The 20,793-nt window shown below is 42.2% G+C and overlaps 2 protein-coding genes across 5 annotated transcripts in view; one reads left to right on the top strand and one right to left on the bottom strand.

Moving 5' to 3' along the window:
- Positions 1–2,106: 2,106 nt before the first annotated feature.
- Positions 2,107–7,947, top strand: LOC135556046 (nucleoside diphosphate kinase 3-like). Of its 4 annotated transcripts, XM_064988921.1 has the most exons (6): positions 5,094–5,574; positions 5,682–5,844; positions 6,421–6,551; positions 6,843–6,944; positions 7,109–7,221; positions 7,721–7,947. In XM_064988921.1, exons 2-6 carry the CDS (start codon positions 5,757–5,759, stop codon positions 7,836–7,838), a joined length of 552 nt encoding a protein of 183 aa, XP_064844993.1. In that variant the 5' UTR covers positions 5,094–5,574; positions 5,682–5,756; the 3' UTR covers positions 7,839–7,947. The 4 variants fall into 4 exon arrangements, with proteins under 4 accessions (XP_064844994.1, XP_064844995.1, XP_064844993.1 ...); XM_064988922.1 differs by lacking the exons at positions 5,094–5,574; positions 5,682–5,844 and adding an exon at positions 2,107–2,269; XM_064988923.1 differs by lacking the exons at positions 5,094–5,574; positions 5,682–5,844 and adding an exon at positions 2,612–2,726.
- Positions 7,948–18,671: 10,724 nt separating this feature from the next.
- The window catches only part of mapk8ip3 (mitogen-activated protein kinase 8 interacting protein 3), an 82,149-nt gene continuing 80,027 nt past the window's right edge, over positions 18,672–20,793 (bottom strand). Inside the window, exon 35 of the mRNA XM_064988907.1 lies at positions 18,672–20,750. Coding sequence (XP_064844979.1) covers positions 20,692–20,750 — 59 coding nt within the window. The 3' untranslated portion in view covers positions 18,672–20,691. The remainder of the gene's footprint in view (positions 20,751–20,793) is intronic.

Below are 20,793 nucleotides of genomic sequence, written 5' to 3'. Positions count from 1 at the left end.
GTCAAGAGACTGGACATTGGCAAGAAGAATGCTAGGGAGTGGTGCACGGTGTGCCCGTCTCCGTAGTCTGACCAGAAGACCGCCTCGTTTCCCTCTTTTTCTGAGTCGTTTTTTTGGGTCGCTGCATGCGATCCATTCCGTTGTCCTGTTTGTAAGGCAGAACACAGGATCCGCGTCGCGAAAAACATATTCTTGGTCGTACTGATGGTGAGTTGACGCTGATCTTATATACAGTAGTTCTTCTCGACTGTATGTAATGAAACCTAAGATGACCTGGGGTACTAATGTAAGAAATAACACGTAAAAAAAAAAAAAACTGCATAGTTTCCTAGGAACGCGAAGCGAGGCGGCCATCTCTGTCGGCGCCGGACAGAGATTACTGTGTCGATAGGGGAGTAGGCTAGTGTACAATAATAATGTAATTTGATGGGCTAGTATTATTTATTTCATGGATTAATTAAATGTCAAATGAAAATATACAAACATGTGCTATAGGATATATAAAAATGGTACGTTGTAATACACTACCCCTACATGCCATTGTGTGCTGAAGCTATGGGACATTCACACCTGCACTGAATAGAATGGGGGATGCCTTTCCTTGAAGGGCGGAAACAAGGTACAAAATACAACTTCGATTGAAGACCTAAAATCACGGCAGTATCATAACGGTATCCTATCATAGTGGGCATACGGGAGTAGCCTATTCTACGATAATATAACTTTATGTGCTAGCATTATTTATCTATTTGATTACATTTTAAATGTGGATGATATGTTACTTCATTCAATGATTACAGTATTGTACAAGGTAGGTACAGGAGTAGCCTACAATAATAATTATGAGTCATTGATTGTGCTGTTAGTATAATTTATTTAATAATTAAATTGTAAATGGGGATGGGTAGGCTACTTCATTCAGTGAATACTGAATGTCTATCTTTGGGAGCATGTTAATGAATGCTTTTCAGCATTGAACTATGGCAATGTCTAACTCATTTCTGAATCTGTCTTTCTTTTAATCAAGAAGATGTGATAGCCAAAGCAACCAATCAGCTTCCCTGCAGCTGTTGAACCCACCACCCCCACAAGTAATCACATCCTCTTCTCCTGTTCAACCAAATTTGCCCACCACACAGAAAATGACTGTACATACGTCTGTGCCCATGTCAGTGGATGCCTAAATTTGAGAAATGTAAACAATATGCTACAGTAGTGTGTGTGTGTGCGTGCGTGTGGAGTCCCAAGAAAAGACATGAGTGTGATGTGCCCCTCTGTATCAATGTTGAAATGCCATAAATGAATGATGGCAACGGAAAAGTGATGTGAGTGAGAGCTTATGAAAATAAAGACACCTTGGCAGTGCTTAATTTGTAAATTGGGAAGTGCAGGAGCAAAAAGTTAGCCAGAGAGGGTGGTGACCCAGAGTATGCTGAGGTACCAGAATGCAGGGGAAAAAACTACTTTATAATAAAGCATTGCATGCATTATCATTGCTTTTGCATACCGGCATAGATCAGTATAGGGGGTTGCAGAAATTGCACACATGGGGAATTTTTTAGCTTAGGGTTCGGGGCTATATTTGGGCAACAGGATTAACACAGAGAATTTGGCAAAATACAATGTATGTAGGCTGGTATATACAGTATCATCGGTAACAATTGTGTGCAAGCCACCTAGCTAATACAATATTGGAGCTAGCAGTCATTTACATGTTAACCTTAGCGATAGCCTAATTGGGGCGCAGTAGAGTTCACTGGCCGAATGCCGACACACCGGAAATAATAACTAAAACATTAAACGAGAAATGGTGGAGGCTACCAGAATGATTTTGGGGGGAATAAACGTGGTGAGTGAAACACGTAATTACATAGCACACTCCCTACCCGGTATCCTATTCCGCCGCTATACAAATTTGTATGCGTTATTTGTTGGCAACCTTTTTGGAACAGATTCCTCTTGGAACGTTCCACAAATTATAACAACCAGGGTCAAATTGACATGTTTGGACTGCAGCCCTTGTCTCCATTGACAGTGCATGTTAATGCATGGTGGTATTTTATGGAGCTAGGAAGATGTTAGGTAACTTGGTGAAAGGTATCAGTAGCTTATTTCCTGAATCACTCCCCACACTGCGCGTTCGCGCACTACTTCCTGGCTGCTTTCCGAAGACACGTTAAGGACTTTCTTCCTTATTTTCACTTTTTCCCCGTAGATGAAGCAACGATGATTTTCCTCTTGACTATATTGGCAAGTGTTTTCCAAACAGGTTGGTTGCACTTATTATGGTTTTATATGACATTTCCTCAATTTCATATTCCCTACCCGGTATCCCATTCCGCCGCTATACAACTTTGTATGCGTTATTTGTTGGCAACCTTGTTATTTACGAAGATTTTGGAACAGATTCCTCTTGGAACGTTCCACAAATTATACAAACCAGGGTCAAATTGACATGTTTGGACTGCAGCCATTGTCTCAATTGACAGTGCATGTTAATGCATGGCGGTATCTTATGAAGCTAGGAAGATGTTAGGTAACTTGGTGAAAGGTATCAGTAGCTTATTTCCTGAATCACTCCCCACACTGCGCGTTCGCGCCCTACCCCTGGCTGCTTTCGGAAGGAAGATACGTTAAGGACTTTCTTCCTTATTTTCACTTTTTCCCTGTAGATGATGCAACGATGATTTTCCTCTTGACTATATTGGCAAGTGTTTTCCAAACAGTTTGGTTGCACTTATTATGGTTTTATATGACATTTCCTCAATTTCATATTGTTGATTCAAGTTAAATGCATTGCATATGTTCGATACTTGTTTGCTTGCAGCAGACTGGCGGTAGTGGTTAGTACTGTTAGGGTTTCGTAAATTCGAATCTGGTATCAGGATAAATATAACAATGAGTCACCGATTTTATACTATGTATTTTTATTAGCTAAGTAATAAATGGCAAATGCAACTTTCGTATATACGGGCTCACTGTAATACCACGCAGGGCAGAACCGAGAACTGACAGGATGTATGTAAACAGTATTCTTTAAACTGTGATAGACATAGGCCAACAGACGGGTTGGAACTATCACAGTAGAGGCTGGGCGTGGTTTAAACTTGCTCAGCCTATTGCAGGCGCTCAGGCGGGTCCCCGCCTCTTGGCGCTTCTTGGAGTCCTCCCTCCGTCGATGTATAGATCCTTACTGTTCTGGTATCGCAGCCGAGTTAGAACAGTTGCTCAGTTCCTGCTATTGTGTGGTCAGTATTTTTCCATCTCAGTTAAACCTCGATGACCACCTCTTCCTATCACAACTTTGTAAGATACAGCAAGTCACACCATGTGCTCAATATTGTTACATACAAACACAAGGACAAAGCATCTGTTGGGCTGTTATCTACCGTTTTGCAACATGCAGATCACACCATGTTACTCAGTTCTTGTCACACACAAACAGGCAAGTAGCAAGCAGTTGTTTAATCTCATAATGATGCTCCAGTGCACAAATGCAGACACCTCACACAACCAACATCAGATAATATTTAACCATATATGTCTAATGGCTATAATGTAAAATACAGGCTTCAACAGTACTCGCTGCTATAGTGATTCAAGTTTTCACCTGACACTGTAGGCCTGCATATTATGAACGTAGCAGAAGGTTCCGAGTTATTTTGCGAATGGAGTGGGACTCTGACTATTGCCTTGTGTTAGAGTTGCGTCAATTCGAATCTGGTATCAGGATAAATATGACAATGAGTCACCGATTGTATGCAATGTATTTTTTATTAACTAAGCAATAAGTGGTAAATGCAATTTTCGTATATACGGGCTCTCTGTCCCACCTCGCAGGGCAAAACAGAGAACTGACTTGTTCCTGACAAAGATATTATAAATATACTCTGACAGAGGTCGTTCCTGCTTCCGAGCCGGCCTGTCAGAGTAGAGACTGGGCGTGGTTTAGACTCACCCAGCCTATCGTTGATTGTTGGCGTAGAGCTGGTCCCGGCCCCCAGGTGCTCCAGTTGATAGATGTAACTGTTGCTGTGAAGAATATCTATGCGCTCATGCTCGATACCGTTATCTCACACCTGGCTCCTGCATCTAACAAAAGACTGTTTGTTCTCGCAACATTACGTTCTGAATGTGCCCCCCCAACTCATTGTACAGTTCCTGTCTTCATGTTATTCTGTATTTTTCCATCACGAGAAAGGCCCATGGCCCTGAAACTGTTAACAATGTTTGAAGTCAGCTATGTTGCATAACACATACATACATCCACACAAGCCAACAGCAGATAATATTCAATCACATATATGGTAGCGGGCTATAGTGCATAACACAGAATCCTCATACTTGTGACATTTGTGTGATCATTGATCGATTGCTGTTTCGTAAATTGCCAATATTGGAGGGTCAGGGTAGAAGAAGTTCAAGCCGGTTTTAATCATAGCTGCTGTCAGATTGGCTTTTTCATCGGCAACATTACCATTCAAATGCGTTGATAGCCTATTTTATCGTCACTAGAAGTTGTCTTTATAGTGCTTTCCTATGTCTACGCTTCGGAATTCTAATGCTGCATTCAAAACAACTGGGAACTCGGGAAAAAACGAGGTCCGATTGGGTAAAAGCCTCTTTCTGGAGCTTCGAATTTTCGACGTGAAGATCACTGAGGTCATGATTTGACCTCGTTTTTCGCCGAGTTTCCAGTTGTCTTGAAAGCACCACAAGCAACAGAGCAAACAGATTGTCATTAGTTACCACAGCCGCAAAGTAATAAACCCCGCCAATTTCTTTAATTTATCTTCTTAAATTTTGATTGTCAACATAACCCTTAACCACACTGCTGACCTTATTCCTAACGTTAAATTAAGTACATTTAAAAAAAATCGTACAGCCAATTTAGACTTTGTGGCTGTGGTAATAGTAGATACCAAGAAACGCTTTCACAAAAACCTTCACTGATCACGTGATCGTCCCAGCTGTACCCAGATAGAAAGAGGAAGAGCGTGGCCAAATTCGGCGGAAAATCTGTCTCCCTCCAGCAGGTGGTGTTTCTTTACTACCCAGCAAGCAATGAGTTTTTGTATGGAGGTGTGTCGAAATTTGGTCAACAAAAAATGGAATGGCTTATTTGGTCGAATAAGTTTTGTAATGCACACATTGTTTTGTGTGTACTGATAAAAGTAGGACACGTGATATCCAGGCAACTATGAGAAAAAAACACTTTATATCGGAGTTGTCGCGAGATGGCTATGCATATTCATATCATGAGGCTAGTAAGCATAGCATCTCTTCATTGGATACGGGTGGTTGACATCGACAAACCCTCGTCGAATATTACAATAATGAGATGTGTCCACCAATCCAAAGAAAGGATAGGCGGGAACTCGTCAGCCCGACGTTCTTCTTTGTGGACAATGACTCCAATTGTTAGGGCGGAGAGACATGTATTTTGTCAGTATACCCATAATCTTTGCTGTAACATAGTTAGAACAATTCCATCACGAACACTGTATCCAGTTTCACTATTTGCCACAAAGTCAAAATTGTGCTTTTTGGTCTTCATTTAAGGTTAAGCATAAGGTTAGTAGTGTGGTTAAGGTTAGGGTTGTGTAATCAGATTTTAATAAGATAAATTGTAGTCAAATGCGGGGTTTATGACTTTGTGGGTGTGTTAACTTGGGAACCAGGTTCCGGTGACGCTAGCAATCTGATTGGTTGGTCGCACTCACACAAGAGCACCACGGCGCAAGCGAGTCTATGATATGGGACGAAGAAAACGGTCATTGCCTGTTCAGCAGGAAAAAATTGAGGATTTGGAGGCAAAACATGCACGAATTGAGGAATCTGATGGTAAGGTGCTATTTCATATTTCACGCAAGCCAAAATGTATGGTTTTTACAAGCAACGCTTTATGGAAGGTGTGGGGGTGTGTGTAATCCAACACCACCTCAGCTCATCAGTTATCTAAATCCTCTCTAGAACATTTTAAATTGGCCATGAGATATTTTAGTAATAGTCACATCACAAATGTGATATTTTATTGCTTGTACTTGCTTGGACTGATTAGGTGTATCACATAAGATTGTAAAAAAAAAATGTCACACACACGGGATAGGTGCAGTGAAATGTTTTGTTTTACATGGTTAGCGATAGTAGTATGGCGCCCCTGGAGTAAATTCGGGTTAAGTGCCTTCCTCATTCAAACCAGCAACCTTTCAGTTACTGACCCATGCTCTAACTGCTAGGCTACCTGCCACCCTAACAGATTTGTAAATTTGCCATAATCTGTGGGCTAGATGGAGTTTCCATCATATTGCTCACACACCCCAGCTGCTGATTTCAAATCTACGAGGTATGGCCAATCAACAAAAGTTATAGGCTAGGGTTTGATTTGGGCTGGACATGATGGTCATGCTTTCGTCCTAGGTTGGACGGGTGTCAATGAGCACAGCTTCATAGCTGTGAAACCGGATGGTGTGCACCGGAGGCTAGTGGGAGAGATCATCCAGCGCTTTGAGAAAAAGGGCTTCAGATTGGTGGGAATGAAACTAGTCCAGGTAAGAGCACACACCATGATATACGCCATCAAACCCACACGCGAGGAGAAGGAGGAAGCACTTCATTAGACAGCTTATTAACATAGTTTACAACACTTGTATGCCATCTTTCAAAACAAACAGGCAATAATTAGCCTTTCCAGAGCAGTGTGAAGGGGGTAACTGGAGAAATATTGTAAAATATATTTAAATAAAATGTGATTTATATTTGTGAAAGGGGCTTATGATATACTGTCTGTGTTGGATCTCTCTCTGATATGATGTGTGTGGGTGGGTGTGTGTGTTCGCCAGGCATCCGAGGATCTCCTGAGAGAGCACTACAGGGACCTGAGAGACAAACCCTTCTTCAATGGATTGGTGCGCAACATGAGCTCTGGACCCATCGTTGCCATGGTGAGATAGCATGCCTACTACTACATACACAGCTGCCCTCTCCCGCTCAAGATATTTTACATATTTTATTATGGTTTACACAATTTAAACGTTACTGGTTATCCACGTTAATGTGCACATCCCTAGTTGTGCAATTGTTCATCCAGGTGTGTATATGTGTGCAGGTGTGGCAAGGTCTGGATGTGGTGAAGATGTCTCGCAAGATGCTGGGGGAGACCAACCCGGCAGACTCCCTACCAGGAACCATCAGAGGAGACTACTGTTTGGAAGTGGGCAGGTAAAGTGTGTCTGTGTGAAACTGGTTGTGAAATGGCTAGCTAGTTTGGTGCGCACTAATAGCGTTTCAATCAGTGACGTCACTTGCTCTGAGACCTTGAAGTCGTTGTTTCCCTTGCTCTGCAATGGCCTCTGCTTTTGTGGCGCAATATTATTTTTTTTAACCTTTTATTTAACCAGGCAAGTCAGTTAAGAACAAATTCTTATTTTCAATGACGGCCTAGGAACCGTGGGTTAACTTCCTGTTCAGGGGCAGAATGACAGATTTGTACCTTGTCAGCTTGGGGGTTTGAACTTGCAACCTTCTGGTTACTAGTCCAACACTCTAACCACTAGGCTACCCTGGAGCAATAGGTAATGATGATTCATGGGAGGCAGTTGTTGATGTGTGCAGATGGTCCCTTGTTTGAGCCCAGGTAGGGGCGAAGAGAGGGATGGAAGCAATACATGTTATCATCAGTGACCATGAAATTATATCTTGTTGACTTTCTGTGTTGTAGGAATGTGATCCATGGCAGTGACTCTGTGGAGAGCGCTCAGAGAGAGATCTCTCTGTGGTTCAGGCAGAATGAGCTACAGTGCTGGGAGGACAGCAGCGGACACTGGATCTATGAGTGACACACACACCACTTGTAGACCACCCAAGTGCCTTCAGAAACTATTCATACCCCTTTACTCTTTCCACATTTTGTTTTTCCAAGCGGGATTAAAATTGATTTAGTTGTCATTTTGTTGTGTCAACGGTCTACACAATACTTTGTCAAAGTGAAAGAAATTCTAACATATGTACAAATATTCATGAAAAATAGAAAACAAATATGTCTTTGATAAGTATTCATACCCTTGAGTCAATACATGTTAGAATAACCTTTGGCAGCAATTACAGCAGTGAGTCTTTCTGGGTAAGTCTCTAAGAGCTTTGCACACCTGGATTATACAATATCTGCACTTTATTCTTTTGAAAATTCTTCAAGCGCTGTCAGGTTGGATGTTGATCATGCTAGACAGCTATTTTCAATATATATATATATATATTTTATATTTTCAAGCTGAGATGAACTAAAAGATCCCTGAAGTATTCCATATGTTATTTCTCTCAAATGCTGTTCAATTTTGTTTACATCCCTGTTATTGAGCATTCCTCCTTCGCCAAGATAATCCATCCACCTGACAGGTGTGGAATATCAAGAAGCTGATTAAACAGCATGATTATTACACAGGTGCACCTTGAGCTGGGGGCAGTAAAAGGCCACTCAAACAGAACAACGCCACAGATCTCTCAAGTTTTGAGGGAGTGTGCAAATGGCATGCTGACTACAGGAATGACCACCAGAGCTGTTGCTAATTTCTCTACCATAACCTGCCTCCAACCTTGTTGTAGAAAATTTGGTAGTACGCCCAACTGGCCTCACAACTACAGACCACGTGTAACTACGCCAGCCCAGGACCACCACATCTGGCTTCTTCCCTTGTGGACATAGCCACAGGAAGTAGTTTGAGGGTGGGGCTGCTGCAAAAATGCCTGCCTGCGCTGAAGATGTCTATTTTGGTTCACTAATACAGGACTAGTAAGGGCCCAGAGCACTCATTTTGTGAAAACATTTTAACAAAATGTATTTGAGTGTTTACCAGCATTTGTCTGATTATTATATGTAAAAAAAAGTTAATATGATAATACTTGCTTGATAAACAGTGAATTCAGAAAGTATTCAGACCCCAGAGTTCCTCTGTGGAGATGGGAGAACCTTCCAGAAGTACAACCATCTCTGCAGCACTCCACCAATGAGGCCTTTACGGTAGAGTGGCCAGACAGAAGCCACTCCTCAGTAGAAGTCACATGACAGCCCACTTGGAGTTTGCCAAAAAGGCACCTGAAGGACTCTTAGACCATGAGAAACAAGATTATCTGGTCTGATGAAACCAAGATTTAACTCTTTGGCCTCAATGCCAAGCGTCATGTCTGGAGAATACCTGGTACCATCCCTACGGTGAAGCATGGTGGTGGCAACATCATGCTGTGGGGAGGTTTTTCAGTGGCAGGGACTGGGAGACTAGTCCGGATCGAGGGAAAGATGAACAGAGCAAAGTACAGAGAGATCCTTGATGAAAACCTGCTCCAGAGCGCTCAGGACCTCAGACTGGGGCAAAGGTTCACCTTCCAACAGGACAAAAACCCGAAGCACACAGCCAAGACAACACAGGAGTGGCTTTGGGACAAGTTTCTGAATATCCTCGAGTGGCCAGCCAGAGCCCAAACTTGAACCCGATCAAACTTCTTTGGATAGAGCTGAAAATAGCTGTGCAGCGACGTTCTCCAACCAACCTGATAGACCTTGAGAGGATCCGCAGTGAAGAATGGGAGAAACTCCCCAAATACAGTTATGCCAAGTTTGTAACGTCATACCCAAGATGACTCGAGGCTATAATCGCTGCCAAATGAGTAAAGGGTCTGAATACTTACAGTTGAAGTTGGAAGTTTATATACACCTTAGCCAAATACATTTAAACTCAGTTTTTCACAATTCCTGACATTTAATCCTAGTAAAAATCCCTGTTTTAGGTCCATTATGATCACCACTTTATTTTAAGAATGTGAAATGTCAATAATAGTAGAACAAATCATTTATTTAAGCTTTTTTTCTTTCATCACATTCCCAGTGTGTCAGAAGTTTACATACTCATTTAGTATTTGGTAGCATTGCCTTTAAATGGTTTAACTTGGGTCAAATGTTTCAGGTAGACTTCCACAAGCTTCCCACAATAAGTTGGGTGAATTTTGGCACACTCCTCCTGACAGAGCTGGTGTAACTGAGTCAGGTTTGTAGGCCTCCTTGCTCGCACACACTTTTTCAGTTCTGCCCACACATTTTCTGTAGGATTGAGGTCAGGGCTTTGTGATGGCCACTCCAACACCGTGACTTTGTTGTTCTTAAGCCATTTTGCCACAACTTTGGAAGTATGCTTGGGGTCATTCGGAAGACCCATTTGCGACCAAGCTTTAGCTTCCTGACTGATGTCTTGAGATGTTGTTTCAATATATCCACATAATTTCCCTTCCTCATGTAGCCATCTATTTTGTGAAGTGCACCAGTCCCTCCTGCAGCAAAGCACCTCCACAACATGATGCTGCCACCCACGTGCTTTACGGTTGGGATGCTGTTCTTCTGCAAGCCTCCCCCTTTTTTCTCCAAACATAACGATGGTCATTATGGCCAAACAGTTCTATTTTTGTTTCATCAGACCAGAGGACATTTCTCCAAAAAGTACCATTTTTGTCTCCATGTGCAGTTGCAACGCGTAGCCTGTTTTTTTTAGTGGCGGTTTTGGAGCAGTTGCTTCTTCCTTGCTGGCGGCCTTTCAGGTTATGTCGATATAGGACTTGTTTTACTGTGGCTATATATACTTTTGTACCTGTTTCCTCCAGCATCTTCACAAGGTCCTTTGTTGTTCTGGGATTGATTTGCACTTTTTGCACCAAAGTACGTTCATCATTTGGAGACAGAACGCAGTCTCCTTCCTGAACGGTATGACGGCTGCGTGGTCCCATGGTGTTTATATTTGCGTACTATTGTTTATACAGATTAACGTGGTACCTTGTAAATTGCTCCCAAGGATGAACCAGACTTGTGGAGGTCTACAATTGTTTTTCTGAGGTTTTGGCTGATTTCTTTTGATTTTCCCATGATTTCAAGCAAAGAGGCACTGAGTTTGAAGGTAGGCCTTGAAATACAGCCACAGGTATACCTCCAATTGACTAAAATTATGTCAATTAGCCTATCAGAAGCTTCTAAAGCCATTACATTTTCTGAAATTTTCTTAGCTGTTTAAAGGCACAGTCAACTTAGTGTATGTAAACTTCTGACCCACTGGAATTGTGATACAGTGAATTATAAGTGAAATAATCTGTAAACAATTGTAGGAAAAATAACTTGTCATGCACAAAGTAGATATCCTAACCGACTTGCCAAAACTATAGTTTATTAACAAGAAATTTGTGGACTGGTTGAAAAATGAGTTTTAATGACTCCAACCTAAGTGTATGTAAACTTCCGACTTCAACTGTATGTAAATGTGATTTAAAAAAAAAAAAGTATTATACATTTGCAAACATTTCTAAAAACCTGTTTTTACTTTGTCATTTGGGGTATTGTGTGTAGATTGATTAGGGGAAAAAATGATTTAATCAATTTTAGAATAAGGTTGTAATGTAACAAAATGTGGAAAAAGTCAAGGGGTCTGAATACACTATGTTTTCCAGTTTCTTGAAATACTTTGCAAATGCAACTTATTTCTTTGTGAAAACTGAAATGGTCTATTCATTCATTTTCCATATTAGTAAACTCTCTTATCCAGAGCAACTTAGTAGTGAGTGCATACATTTTCCCCAATGGAATCGAAACCACAACCCTAGCATTGCAAGCGCCATGCTCTACCAACTGAGCCACATTATCACATCATCACAAACCACTTGATGGCTCAATGTGCTCAATTACTGTATTCTGCAATGTTTTTCATCATGGTGATGTGTATGTCGCTCTGGATAAGAGCGTCTGCCAAATGACTTAAATGTAAATGTAAATGTGATGTAAAGTGTACAGGTACAAACCTAGATGACCAGCCTATGTACAATACAGTAAAGTACATTTACATTAAGTGGTTTGTAAGGATGGTAAATTAATACTACACCAAAAGTGGTTGTTTTCCATGTTATTTGATCAAGATAAATATTTAATTTGATGTGTATGTTTTGTGTCTTTGCCCATAACTTTGCACCTTTTGATGTAAATGGACAGGGTTTTATTGTTTCTGGATTACATTAGAATGACAATTGCAGAGAATGGGACAGCAACTCTTCAAATTCCAACTGTTGAATCCTGCAAGATACTGTTCTTAATTATTCAACAACCTCTTTTGCCAAAGTAGGGACGATGAATTTTTTTTTGCCTGCAATACCTCTATTCGTAAAAGCATAATGCACTACATTTGTGTAAATGTTTTTATTCTATTTTTATTGTATTCTGATTGTTCAGTGGGTGCTGCAGCACCTTCAGTACCCCTACTTCCCGCGGCTATGCCTGTGGGATGAACTGAGACCAGCCACCTGGACAGCTGATGAAACTGGTTTTGCACAACATAAGAAAGCTCACCTGTGTGCTCGTACTCCTCACCAGGGTCTTGACTTGACTGCAGTTCGGCATCGTAACCGGTTTCAGTGTGCAAATGCTCACCTTCGATGGCCACTGGCATGCTGGAGAAGTGTGCTTTCCACAGATTAATCCCAGTTTCAACTGTGCTCGGGAGATGCCAGACCCGTATGGTGTCGTGTGGGCGAGCGGTTTGCTGATGTCAGAATTGTGAACAGAGTGCCCCATGGTGGCGATGGTGTATAGGCAGTGTCATGACTCCTGTAAGGATCAGAATGGGTCGGATGAGACTTGTGGGGGGTGACAGTAATTAGGCCTCTTTCTCCCACAGAGGGGAGAGGGGGAGCTGCTGGATGGTCGACCATTCACACCCGGTTGTTAATTACAAGAGAGGGAGACTCTCTCTTTTGCCCTCCCAAAACTGTCCAAATGTGGATAATGGATCAATAATTTTAATGTGGGAAATGGTCCGTGTGGAACTATGGAAAACGAATGTAATATTGGTTTTCAATTTCTGATGTGATTAAAAACTGTATGAACCAAATACTGTAACTTGGAAAGGATACCCCTTTATCTGTCAAGTTTTCATCCAATATGTTGTGCATACAATGTTTTGTTAAGATAGGAATGTGATTTTAGTTTTCTAATAAGGTAATAGTTTTGATATCCTTTGCACATTATGTAGCCATGCCCTGAGTGAGATCGGAGAGCTTGCCATTATTGACGGACCGCCCCTTTTGACTAAGAGTGCATAAAGGCTTGGAAGGGAAATCAACATTTAGACCAGGAAAGGTGAGAGCTACATGTTTTAAATGGTTGAAACTAAACCTCAACACGCGGTGGAGAAATAAACGTACCTTCCTTTAGACCAGAGAGACGAAGAGCTGCAGCTCATGTCCATCGTTGTCTAAAGCCTGAATACCAACACGAGGAGGAAGAGGCGAGAAGCTCACCTCAGACAATCACTGGTACAGTTGATTAGCTGTCTTAAGTCAGATATCGAGGAAAGCAAATCTAACTGAAGCCATATTACTACGGTCATGACCAATTGGACCCGTCAACATGGTTGGCTATCTTCCAGAGTGAACAACAGTAGAAGATGGGAAAGGGGAGACCCCTTTCGGACAATCAGAGCCATACAGCTGGAAGGCCAACAACTTTCCGAAAAGGCTTGGATCCGACCGAGATAAACAACGAACGAAGGCATTTCACACGTTAATACATTCATGATTTCTTAATTCAAATGGGTGGCGGTTTGTGTGCAAGGTATATGATTAATGTGAGGACAGTCCTAGAATGTATACATGATGTATACAAGTGTGCCTTTTTCTTTCTCTCTCTCTTCCCCCCCTCTCCATCTATGTTGTAACAAGCCGTCATATCAACGTGTACGACAGCGTATTCTAGTTCCCAACAAAATACAGCAGCTTCTCAAATCCATTGAAGAGGAGTGGGACAACATTCCACAGGTCGCATACAACAGCCTGATCAACTCTATGCGAAGGAGATGTGTCGCGCTGCATGAGGCAAATGGTGGTCACACCAGATACTGACTGGTTTTCTGATCCACGCCCTACCTTGTCAATTTAAAAAAAAAATCTGTGACGAACAGATGCATATCTGTATTCCCAGTCATGTGAAATCCATAGAGTAGGGCCTAATTTATTTATTTCAATTTACTGATTACCTTATATGAACTGTAACTCAGTCAAATCTTTGAAACCGTTGCATGATGTGTTTATAATTTTTAAATCTACCAATTGGTGCTGAAATGGAGACGAATATGCATATATTTAGACGTATTTCTTTCATTGACGCCTAACATTCTAAACCTGATATATATAACTAGATATGTTCTATTGAGTCTGTCGTCAAAATTCAAGCTAAAAGGTACACCATATTTAATGGTTTGGCTTAAGATAAATGTACTAAAAACCCTATTGAATGAGTTTTTCCACGCCACCGTGCTTCTACACCTGCATTGCTTGCTGTTTGGGGTTTTAGGCTGGGTTTGTGTACAGCACTTTGAGAAATCAGCTGATGTAAGAAGGGCTATATAAATACATTTGATTTGATATTGAATGAAAACTCCATGAGAAAATCCGTTGGCCAGTTAAGAAGTGTTTGCAGCGGTTGAATTACCACACCAGTAAATACTTATGTGTTACGTTCTGACCTTTATTTCCTTTGTTTTGTCATTATTTAGTATGGTCAGGGTGTGAGTTGGGGTGGGCAGTCTGTTTGTTTTTCTATGATTTGGGTATTTCTATGTTTCGGCCTAGTATGGTTCTCAATCAGAGGCAGGTGTCATTAGTTGTCTCTGATTGAGAATCATACATAGGTAGCCTGGGTTTCACTGTGTGTTTGTGGGTGATTGTTCCTGTCTCTGTGTTTGTTTTCACCAGATAGGCTGTTTAGGTTTTCTCACGTTTATTGTTTTGTTAGTTTATTCATGTATAGTGTCTTTATTAAAGTACCATGAATAACCACCACGCTGCGTTTTGGTCCGCCTCTCTTTCACCTCAAGAAAACCGTTACATTATGTAAATGAGATTTCTGTAATTCATTTTAAATAAATTTGTTCTCTTTTTATACATTTGTTTTCACTTTGTCATTATTGGCTACTGTGAGTTACACATGGAGTAAAACAAAACATACAGTCAATAATACAGTAGAAACAAGTCCATATACGATGTGAGCAAATGAGGTGAGATAAGGCAGGTAAAGGCAAAAAAAGGCCATGGTGGCAAAGTAAATACAATATAGCAAGTAAAACAATGGAATGGTAGATTTGCATTGGAAGAATGTGCAAAGTAGAAATAAAAATAATGGGGTGCAAAGGAGCAATATAAATAAATACAGTAGGAAAAGAGGTTGTTTGGGCTAAATTATAGATGGGCTATGTACAGGTGCAGTAATCTGTGAGCTGCTCTGACAGCTGGTGCTTAAAGCTAGTAAGGGAGATAAGGGAGATTTTTGCAGTTTGTTCCAGTCATTGGCAGGAGAGAACTGGAAGGAGAGGCGGCCAAAGAAATAATTGGTTTTGGGGTTGACCAGAGAGAGATATACCTGCTGGAGCGCGTGCTCCAGCAGGTGATGCTATGGTGGGTGATGGTGGGTGATGCTATGGTGACCTGCGAGCTGAGATAAGGGGGGACTTTACCTAGCAGGGTCTTGTAGATGACAAGGAGCCAGTGGGTTTGGCGGCGAGTATGAAGCGAGGGCCAGCCAAAGAGAGCGTACAGGTCACAATGGTGGGTAGTATATGGGGCTTTGGTAACAAAACGGATGGCACTGTGATAGACTGCATCCAATTTGTTGAGTAGGGTATTGGAGGCTATTTTGTAAATTACATCGCCGAAGTCGAGGATTGGTAGGATGGTCAGTTTTACAAGGGTATGTTTGGCAGCATGAGTGAAGGATGCTTTGTTTCGAAATAGGAAGCCAATTCTAGATTTAACTTTGGATTGGAGATCTTTGATGTGGGTCTGGAAGGAGAGTTTACAGTCTAACCAGACACCTAGGTATTTGTAGTTGTCCACGTATTCTAAGTCAGAGCCGTCCAGAGTAGTGATGATGGACAGGCGGGCAGGTGCAGGCAGCGATCGGTTGAAGAGCGTGCATTTAGTTTTACTTGTATTTAAGAGCAATTGGAGGCCACGGAAGGAGAGTTGTATGGCATTTGAAGCTTACCTGGAGGGTTGTTAACACAGTGTCCAAAGAAGGGCCAGAAGTATACAGAATGGTATCGTCTGCGTAGAGGTGGATCAGGGACTCACCAGCAGGAAGAGCGACCTCATTGATGTATACAGAGAAGAGAGTCGGTCCAAGAATTGAACCCTGTGGCACCCCCATGGAGACTGCCAGAGGTCCGGACAACAGACCCTCCGATTTGACACACTGAACTCTATCAGAGAAGTAGTTGGTGAACCAGGCGAGGCAATCATTTGAGAAACCAAGGCTGTCGAGTCTGCCGATGAGGATGTGGTGATTGACAGAATCGAAAGCCTTGGCCAGATCAATGAATACGGCTGCACAGTAATGTTTCTTATCGATGGCGGTTAAGATATCGTTTAGGACCTTGAGCGTGGCTGAGGTGCACCCATAACCAGCTCTGAAACCAGATTGCCTAGCAGAGAGGGTATGGTGAGATTCGAAATGGTCGGTAATCTGTTTGTTGACTTGGCTTTTGAAGACCTTAGAAAGGCAGGGTAGGATAGATATAGGTCTGTAGCAGTTTGAGTCAAGAGTGTCCCCCCCTTTGAAGAGGGGGATGACCGCAGCTGCTTTCCAATCTTTGGGAATCTCAGACGACACGAAAGAGAGGTTGAACTGGCTAGAAATTGGCAACAATTTCAGCAGATCATTTTAGAAAGAAAGCGTCCATATTGTCTAGCCCGGCTGATTTGTAGGGGTCCAGATTTTGCAGCTCTTTCAGAACATCAGCTGAATGGATTTGGGAGAAGGAGAAATGGGGAAGGCTTGGGCGAGTTGCTGTTGGGGGGTGCAGTGCTGTTGACCGGGGTAGGGGTAGCCAGGTGGAAAGCATGGCCAGCCGTAGAAAAATGCTTATTGAAATTCTCAATTATAGTGGATTTATCAGTGGTGACAGTGTTTCCTATATTCAGTGCAGTGGGCAGCTGGGAGGAGGTGTTCTTATTCTCCATGGACTTTACAGTGTCCCAGAACTTTTTTGAGTTAGTGTTGCAGGAAGCAAATTTCTGCCTGAAAAAGCTAGCCTTGGCTTTTCTAACTGCCTGTGTATATATTGGTTTCTAGCTTCCCTGAAAAGCTGCATATCACAGGGGCTGTTCGATGCTAATGCAGGATAGGATGTTTTTGTGTTGGTTAAGCGCAGTCAGGTCTGGGGAGAACCAAGGGTTATATCTGTTCCTGGTTCTAAATTTCTTGAATGGGGCATGCTTATTTAAGATGGTTAGGAAGGCATTTAAAAAAAATAACAGGCATCCATTACTGACGGGATGAGATCAATATCCTTCCAGGATACCCCAGCCAGGTCGATGAGAAAGGCCTGCTCGCTGAAGTGTTTCAGGGAGCGTTTTACAGTGATGAGTGGAGGTCGTTTGACCACTGACCCATTACGGATGCAGGCAATGAGGCAGTGATCGCTGAGATCTTGGTTAAAGACAGCAGAGGTGTATTTAGAGAGCAAGTTGGTTAGGATGATGAAAATATATTTGCGGCTTTCTGTAGTAGGCAGCTAGGAGTGATATTGCTGCTTTGATAAAATATTTATTGAAGGAATGACAACACATCTTCGCCACGGTTACTTACACAAGATAACATTGAATTTACACTGCAAGGAGAATCCTTGTACTGTAGGTTCTTTAATTGCATATCTGCTGCTGCTTTCTGTATGTACTGGACGGTCATGGATGTGGAATGCAATAGTGCTCTCTCTGAAACTTAGCAATAACCACTGACAGAGAGAGAAGAGAGAAAGGCGAATAAAGGGCACATTTTTCTAATCTCATTCATTCATAGTGATTTATTGTGTTTTAATCTGAAGGCACACATTCACAGTTCGGTCAGTATTTATTTTATTCATTTTAGCAGTTTTAAAGATGTCGTCTGTAACATAAACACCTCTTGGTTTTTGAAGAATATGTCATGAAGAAGCTGTGTCCTGCTTTCTTACCTCATCATAATCCAAAAACACTCTTAAAAACCTCAGAGGAGAACCAAAAGTGAAGAAGGAAGTTTGTAAACACTGAATGTGGTCGAACAGCCAACTGTATTGCTTCAAATAAATTTGGATGAATGAATAAAAAAATTCTCAATGAATTTCATTCCTTTATTGTTACAGGTATATCATAAACATTAAGGCTGGTTGTGATAGGCTATATACTGTACTCAAAGGACTTTTAACCAGGATCTAAAATGTAACGTAATGTCCACTGTGCAACATGAACATCTATAGTACTGCTGTTAGAGGTGCCTAAAGTTGACAGGGTATGTTCCAAATGGACTTGAGCTTCACTCTTCCGAATCTGAACCACTGTCCTTGTTACTTCTTTGTACATCTTCAATTCAATCCGTAAACCCGGAAGTTCCGAACTGCAGCATCATTTAAAGGCAATGTTCCCATGTTAGCGGAGACTGCATTCACAGTAAACTCTGCATACTGTATGTCGGCTCAATCGGAAATGACCTTTTAAATGCGGCATAGGTTGGCCTTGCAATCAGATTGAATTCTGGTCTTAATTCAAAAAGTAAAATAAATAAAAAGATCACAAAAAAAGGTTGAAAATAAGTCAATCAACAGAGAACGACAGACAACACAGCCTCTGGTTTTCAGAGCACAAATAGGTTTAATATTTAATCCACACAGATAAAGAGATCAACACATGAGTAACATACTGAACAAGAAGGGGAGGGGCCTTGGGCATGTCTGGAGAGTTACAGAATCGTCAATTACAGCTGTCATTCAAAACAGGCGACCATGCACAAACCTCACTGTCCAACTGTCAGTCTGGGAATCAGAGTAGAGTGGGCGGTTGGTGAATTAGTTATGAACCAAACAGCCCACAGTCGAGGATATGCCTGGCTCTCTCTCTCCTTCCACTATTTGGCACGGTTACTTTCCCCTTCGCCCTTACCCCTTGGTGTTCACAGACCTGAGAAGACTAGATAGGTTTTTACAAAGGCCAAAACAGAACTGAGCCTCTTTACCTGTCCATTATCTCTACAGGAGAGTTTGGGTTTGATCAACAGTGCAGCCTGACTGATCTACAAATCACCTTGCATCATAAATAACTACTCATTATTATTTGTAGATCAATCAGTCAGTCACAATTTACCCACAACGCATCACGTATTTGATCCGCTCAAACACGGCCAATCTATGTCCTTAAGGCTGTCTGGAAACTTGCTTCTAATGTGGAGCAATTCAAATCCCCGTTCATCCTCTGATGCCAAAACAAGAGTTTCTCTTCACTCCACTACACCTTATTTACTGGCTCATTTATCCCCCATGAATTTAACTACATCTGTATTCCAAATGGCACCCTATTCCCTATATAGTACACTACTTTTGACAAGGAACCATAGGGCTCTGATCAAAAGTAGTATATTAAAAAGGCATAGAGCGCCATTTCCGAGGCATCCTGAGTCTGCACACCTCCTGATCAAGCTTCACTGTATTTACAGGCCAATGCATTCAAGACTGATCTTGTTATTTTCCCAGTACATTCAACAACGTCTCCTCACCTTCTAACTAACAGCTGGTTGAGGTAAAATCACCCTGAACCAACCAATCACCTGTCAGTCTCTCTCTCTACATTCAACTCACCAATGAGCGGCTAGTGACCGTGTCCCTCACTCCGACCAATAGCTGCCTATCTCTGAATTCCTCTTGACCAATCAGCTGTCTCTGTTTCCAGTGTGGTTCAGTGAGCTGAAAGCTGGTTGGAGGTGGGGGGTCCTTAGTAAGTCATACCATAAATAGTTTTGGGATTACTGGTTGGCAAAACTTGGGTAATTTCTGGAGAGACGTTATATTATGCAGTAGTCTTTAATGTTCCTGTACTTGTGTTGTTGATAAGATGCAGGTGGGCGAGGCGAGAAAGGGTTGGGTTAGGGGTGATTGTAGGTATCAGGGGGTAGCTTGGGGGAAGATGCAGGCCATTACAAGTCAAAGGTCAAATACAGGAGAGATACAGATGTACTTCCAGGGGAAAGTACATCTGAGTGACATCTAAAATGGCACCCTATTCCCTATATAGTGCATTAGTTTTGTCCAGCGCAATATGGGTCTTTATCAAAAGTAATGCACCATATAGGGACTAGGGTGCCATTTAAGACACACTCCAGGCTTTAGGGAGTAGATACAGGGTAGCCGGAGGTAGTTTGGAGGCAGGGGTGGTTACAAGGCTCATAGTGGGGGGGAGACGATTACATTGGTAGAAGCGGCAAAAAGGGCGAGGGAGGAAGAGGGTAGTCATAGTCAATGTATTTTGAAAGTTACTAGACTGGGGGAGTGATACTTACAAGGCAATAGGTAGTTACAAGGTCTTTGGGGGGGATATCGATAGTTAAAAGGGGTGTAATAGTACGTACAGGGGCCGAGGGGTCATTGCCAAGCCTAGGGATAGTTACATCATGACCAGGGGTAGATACAGGGGCAGGGAAGAGCGGGGTGGGTAGGGTGGGTTAGTTTTAGTATGGGAGAAGGGGGTGATCATCTGGGTGCAAGAAGGGGGACAGGGGGATGCAAGGTGACCCTAGAGGGTGGGAGTATCACTCGGGGACGTAGGACACCTGCCACACGATGATATGGCTCCGCTCGGCTTTGCACACGGCAGGCTTCATCTGCGGGGCACCCCCGGCACCTCCCCTTCCTCTGTCTCGTCGTCCTCGCCATCACCTGACACACAAATGAAGTGAGCGAGTCAGTCATCATGAAAAGA

The sequence above is a fragment of the Oncorhynchus masou genome, chromosome 15 (genome assembly GCF_036934945.1).
Source record: "Oncorhynchus masou masou isolate Uvic2021 chromosome 15, UVic_Omas_1.1, whole genome shotgun sequence".
NCBI classification, from domain to species: Eukaryota; Metazoa; Chordata; class Actinopteri; order Salmoniformes; family Salmonidae; genus Oncorhynchus; species Oncorhynchus masou.
Note: the sequence above shows the minus strand (reverse complement) of the source record. Positions and strands in the feature narration are given on the sequence as shown.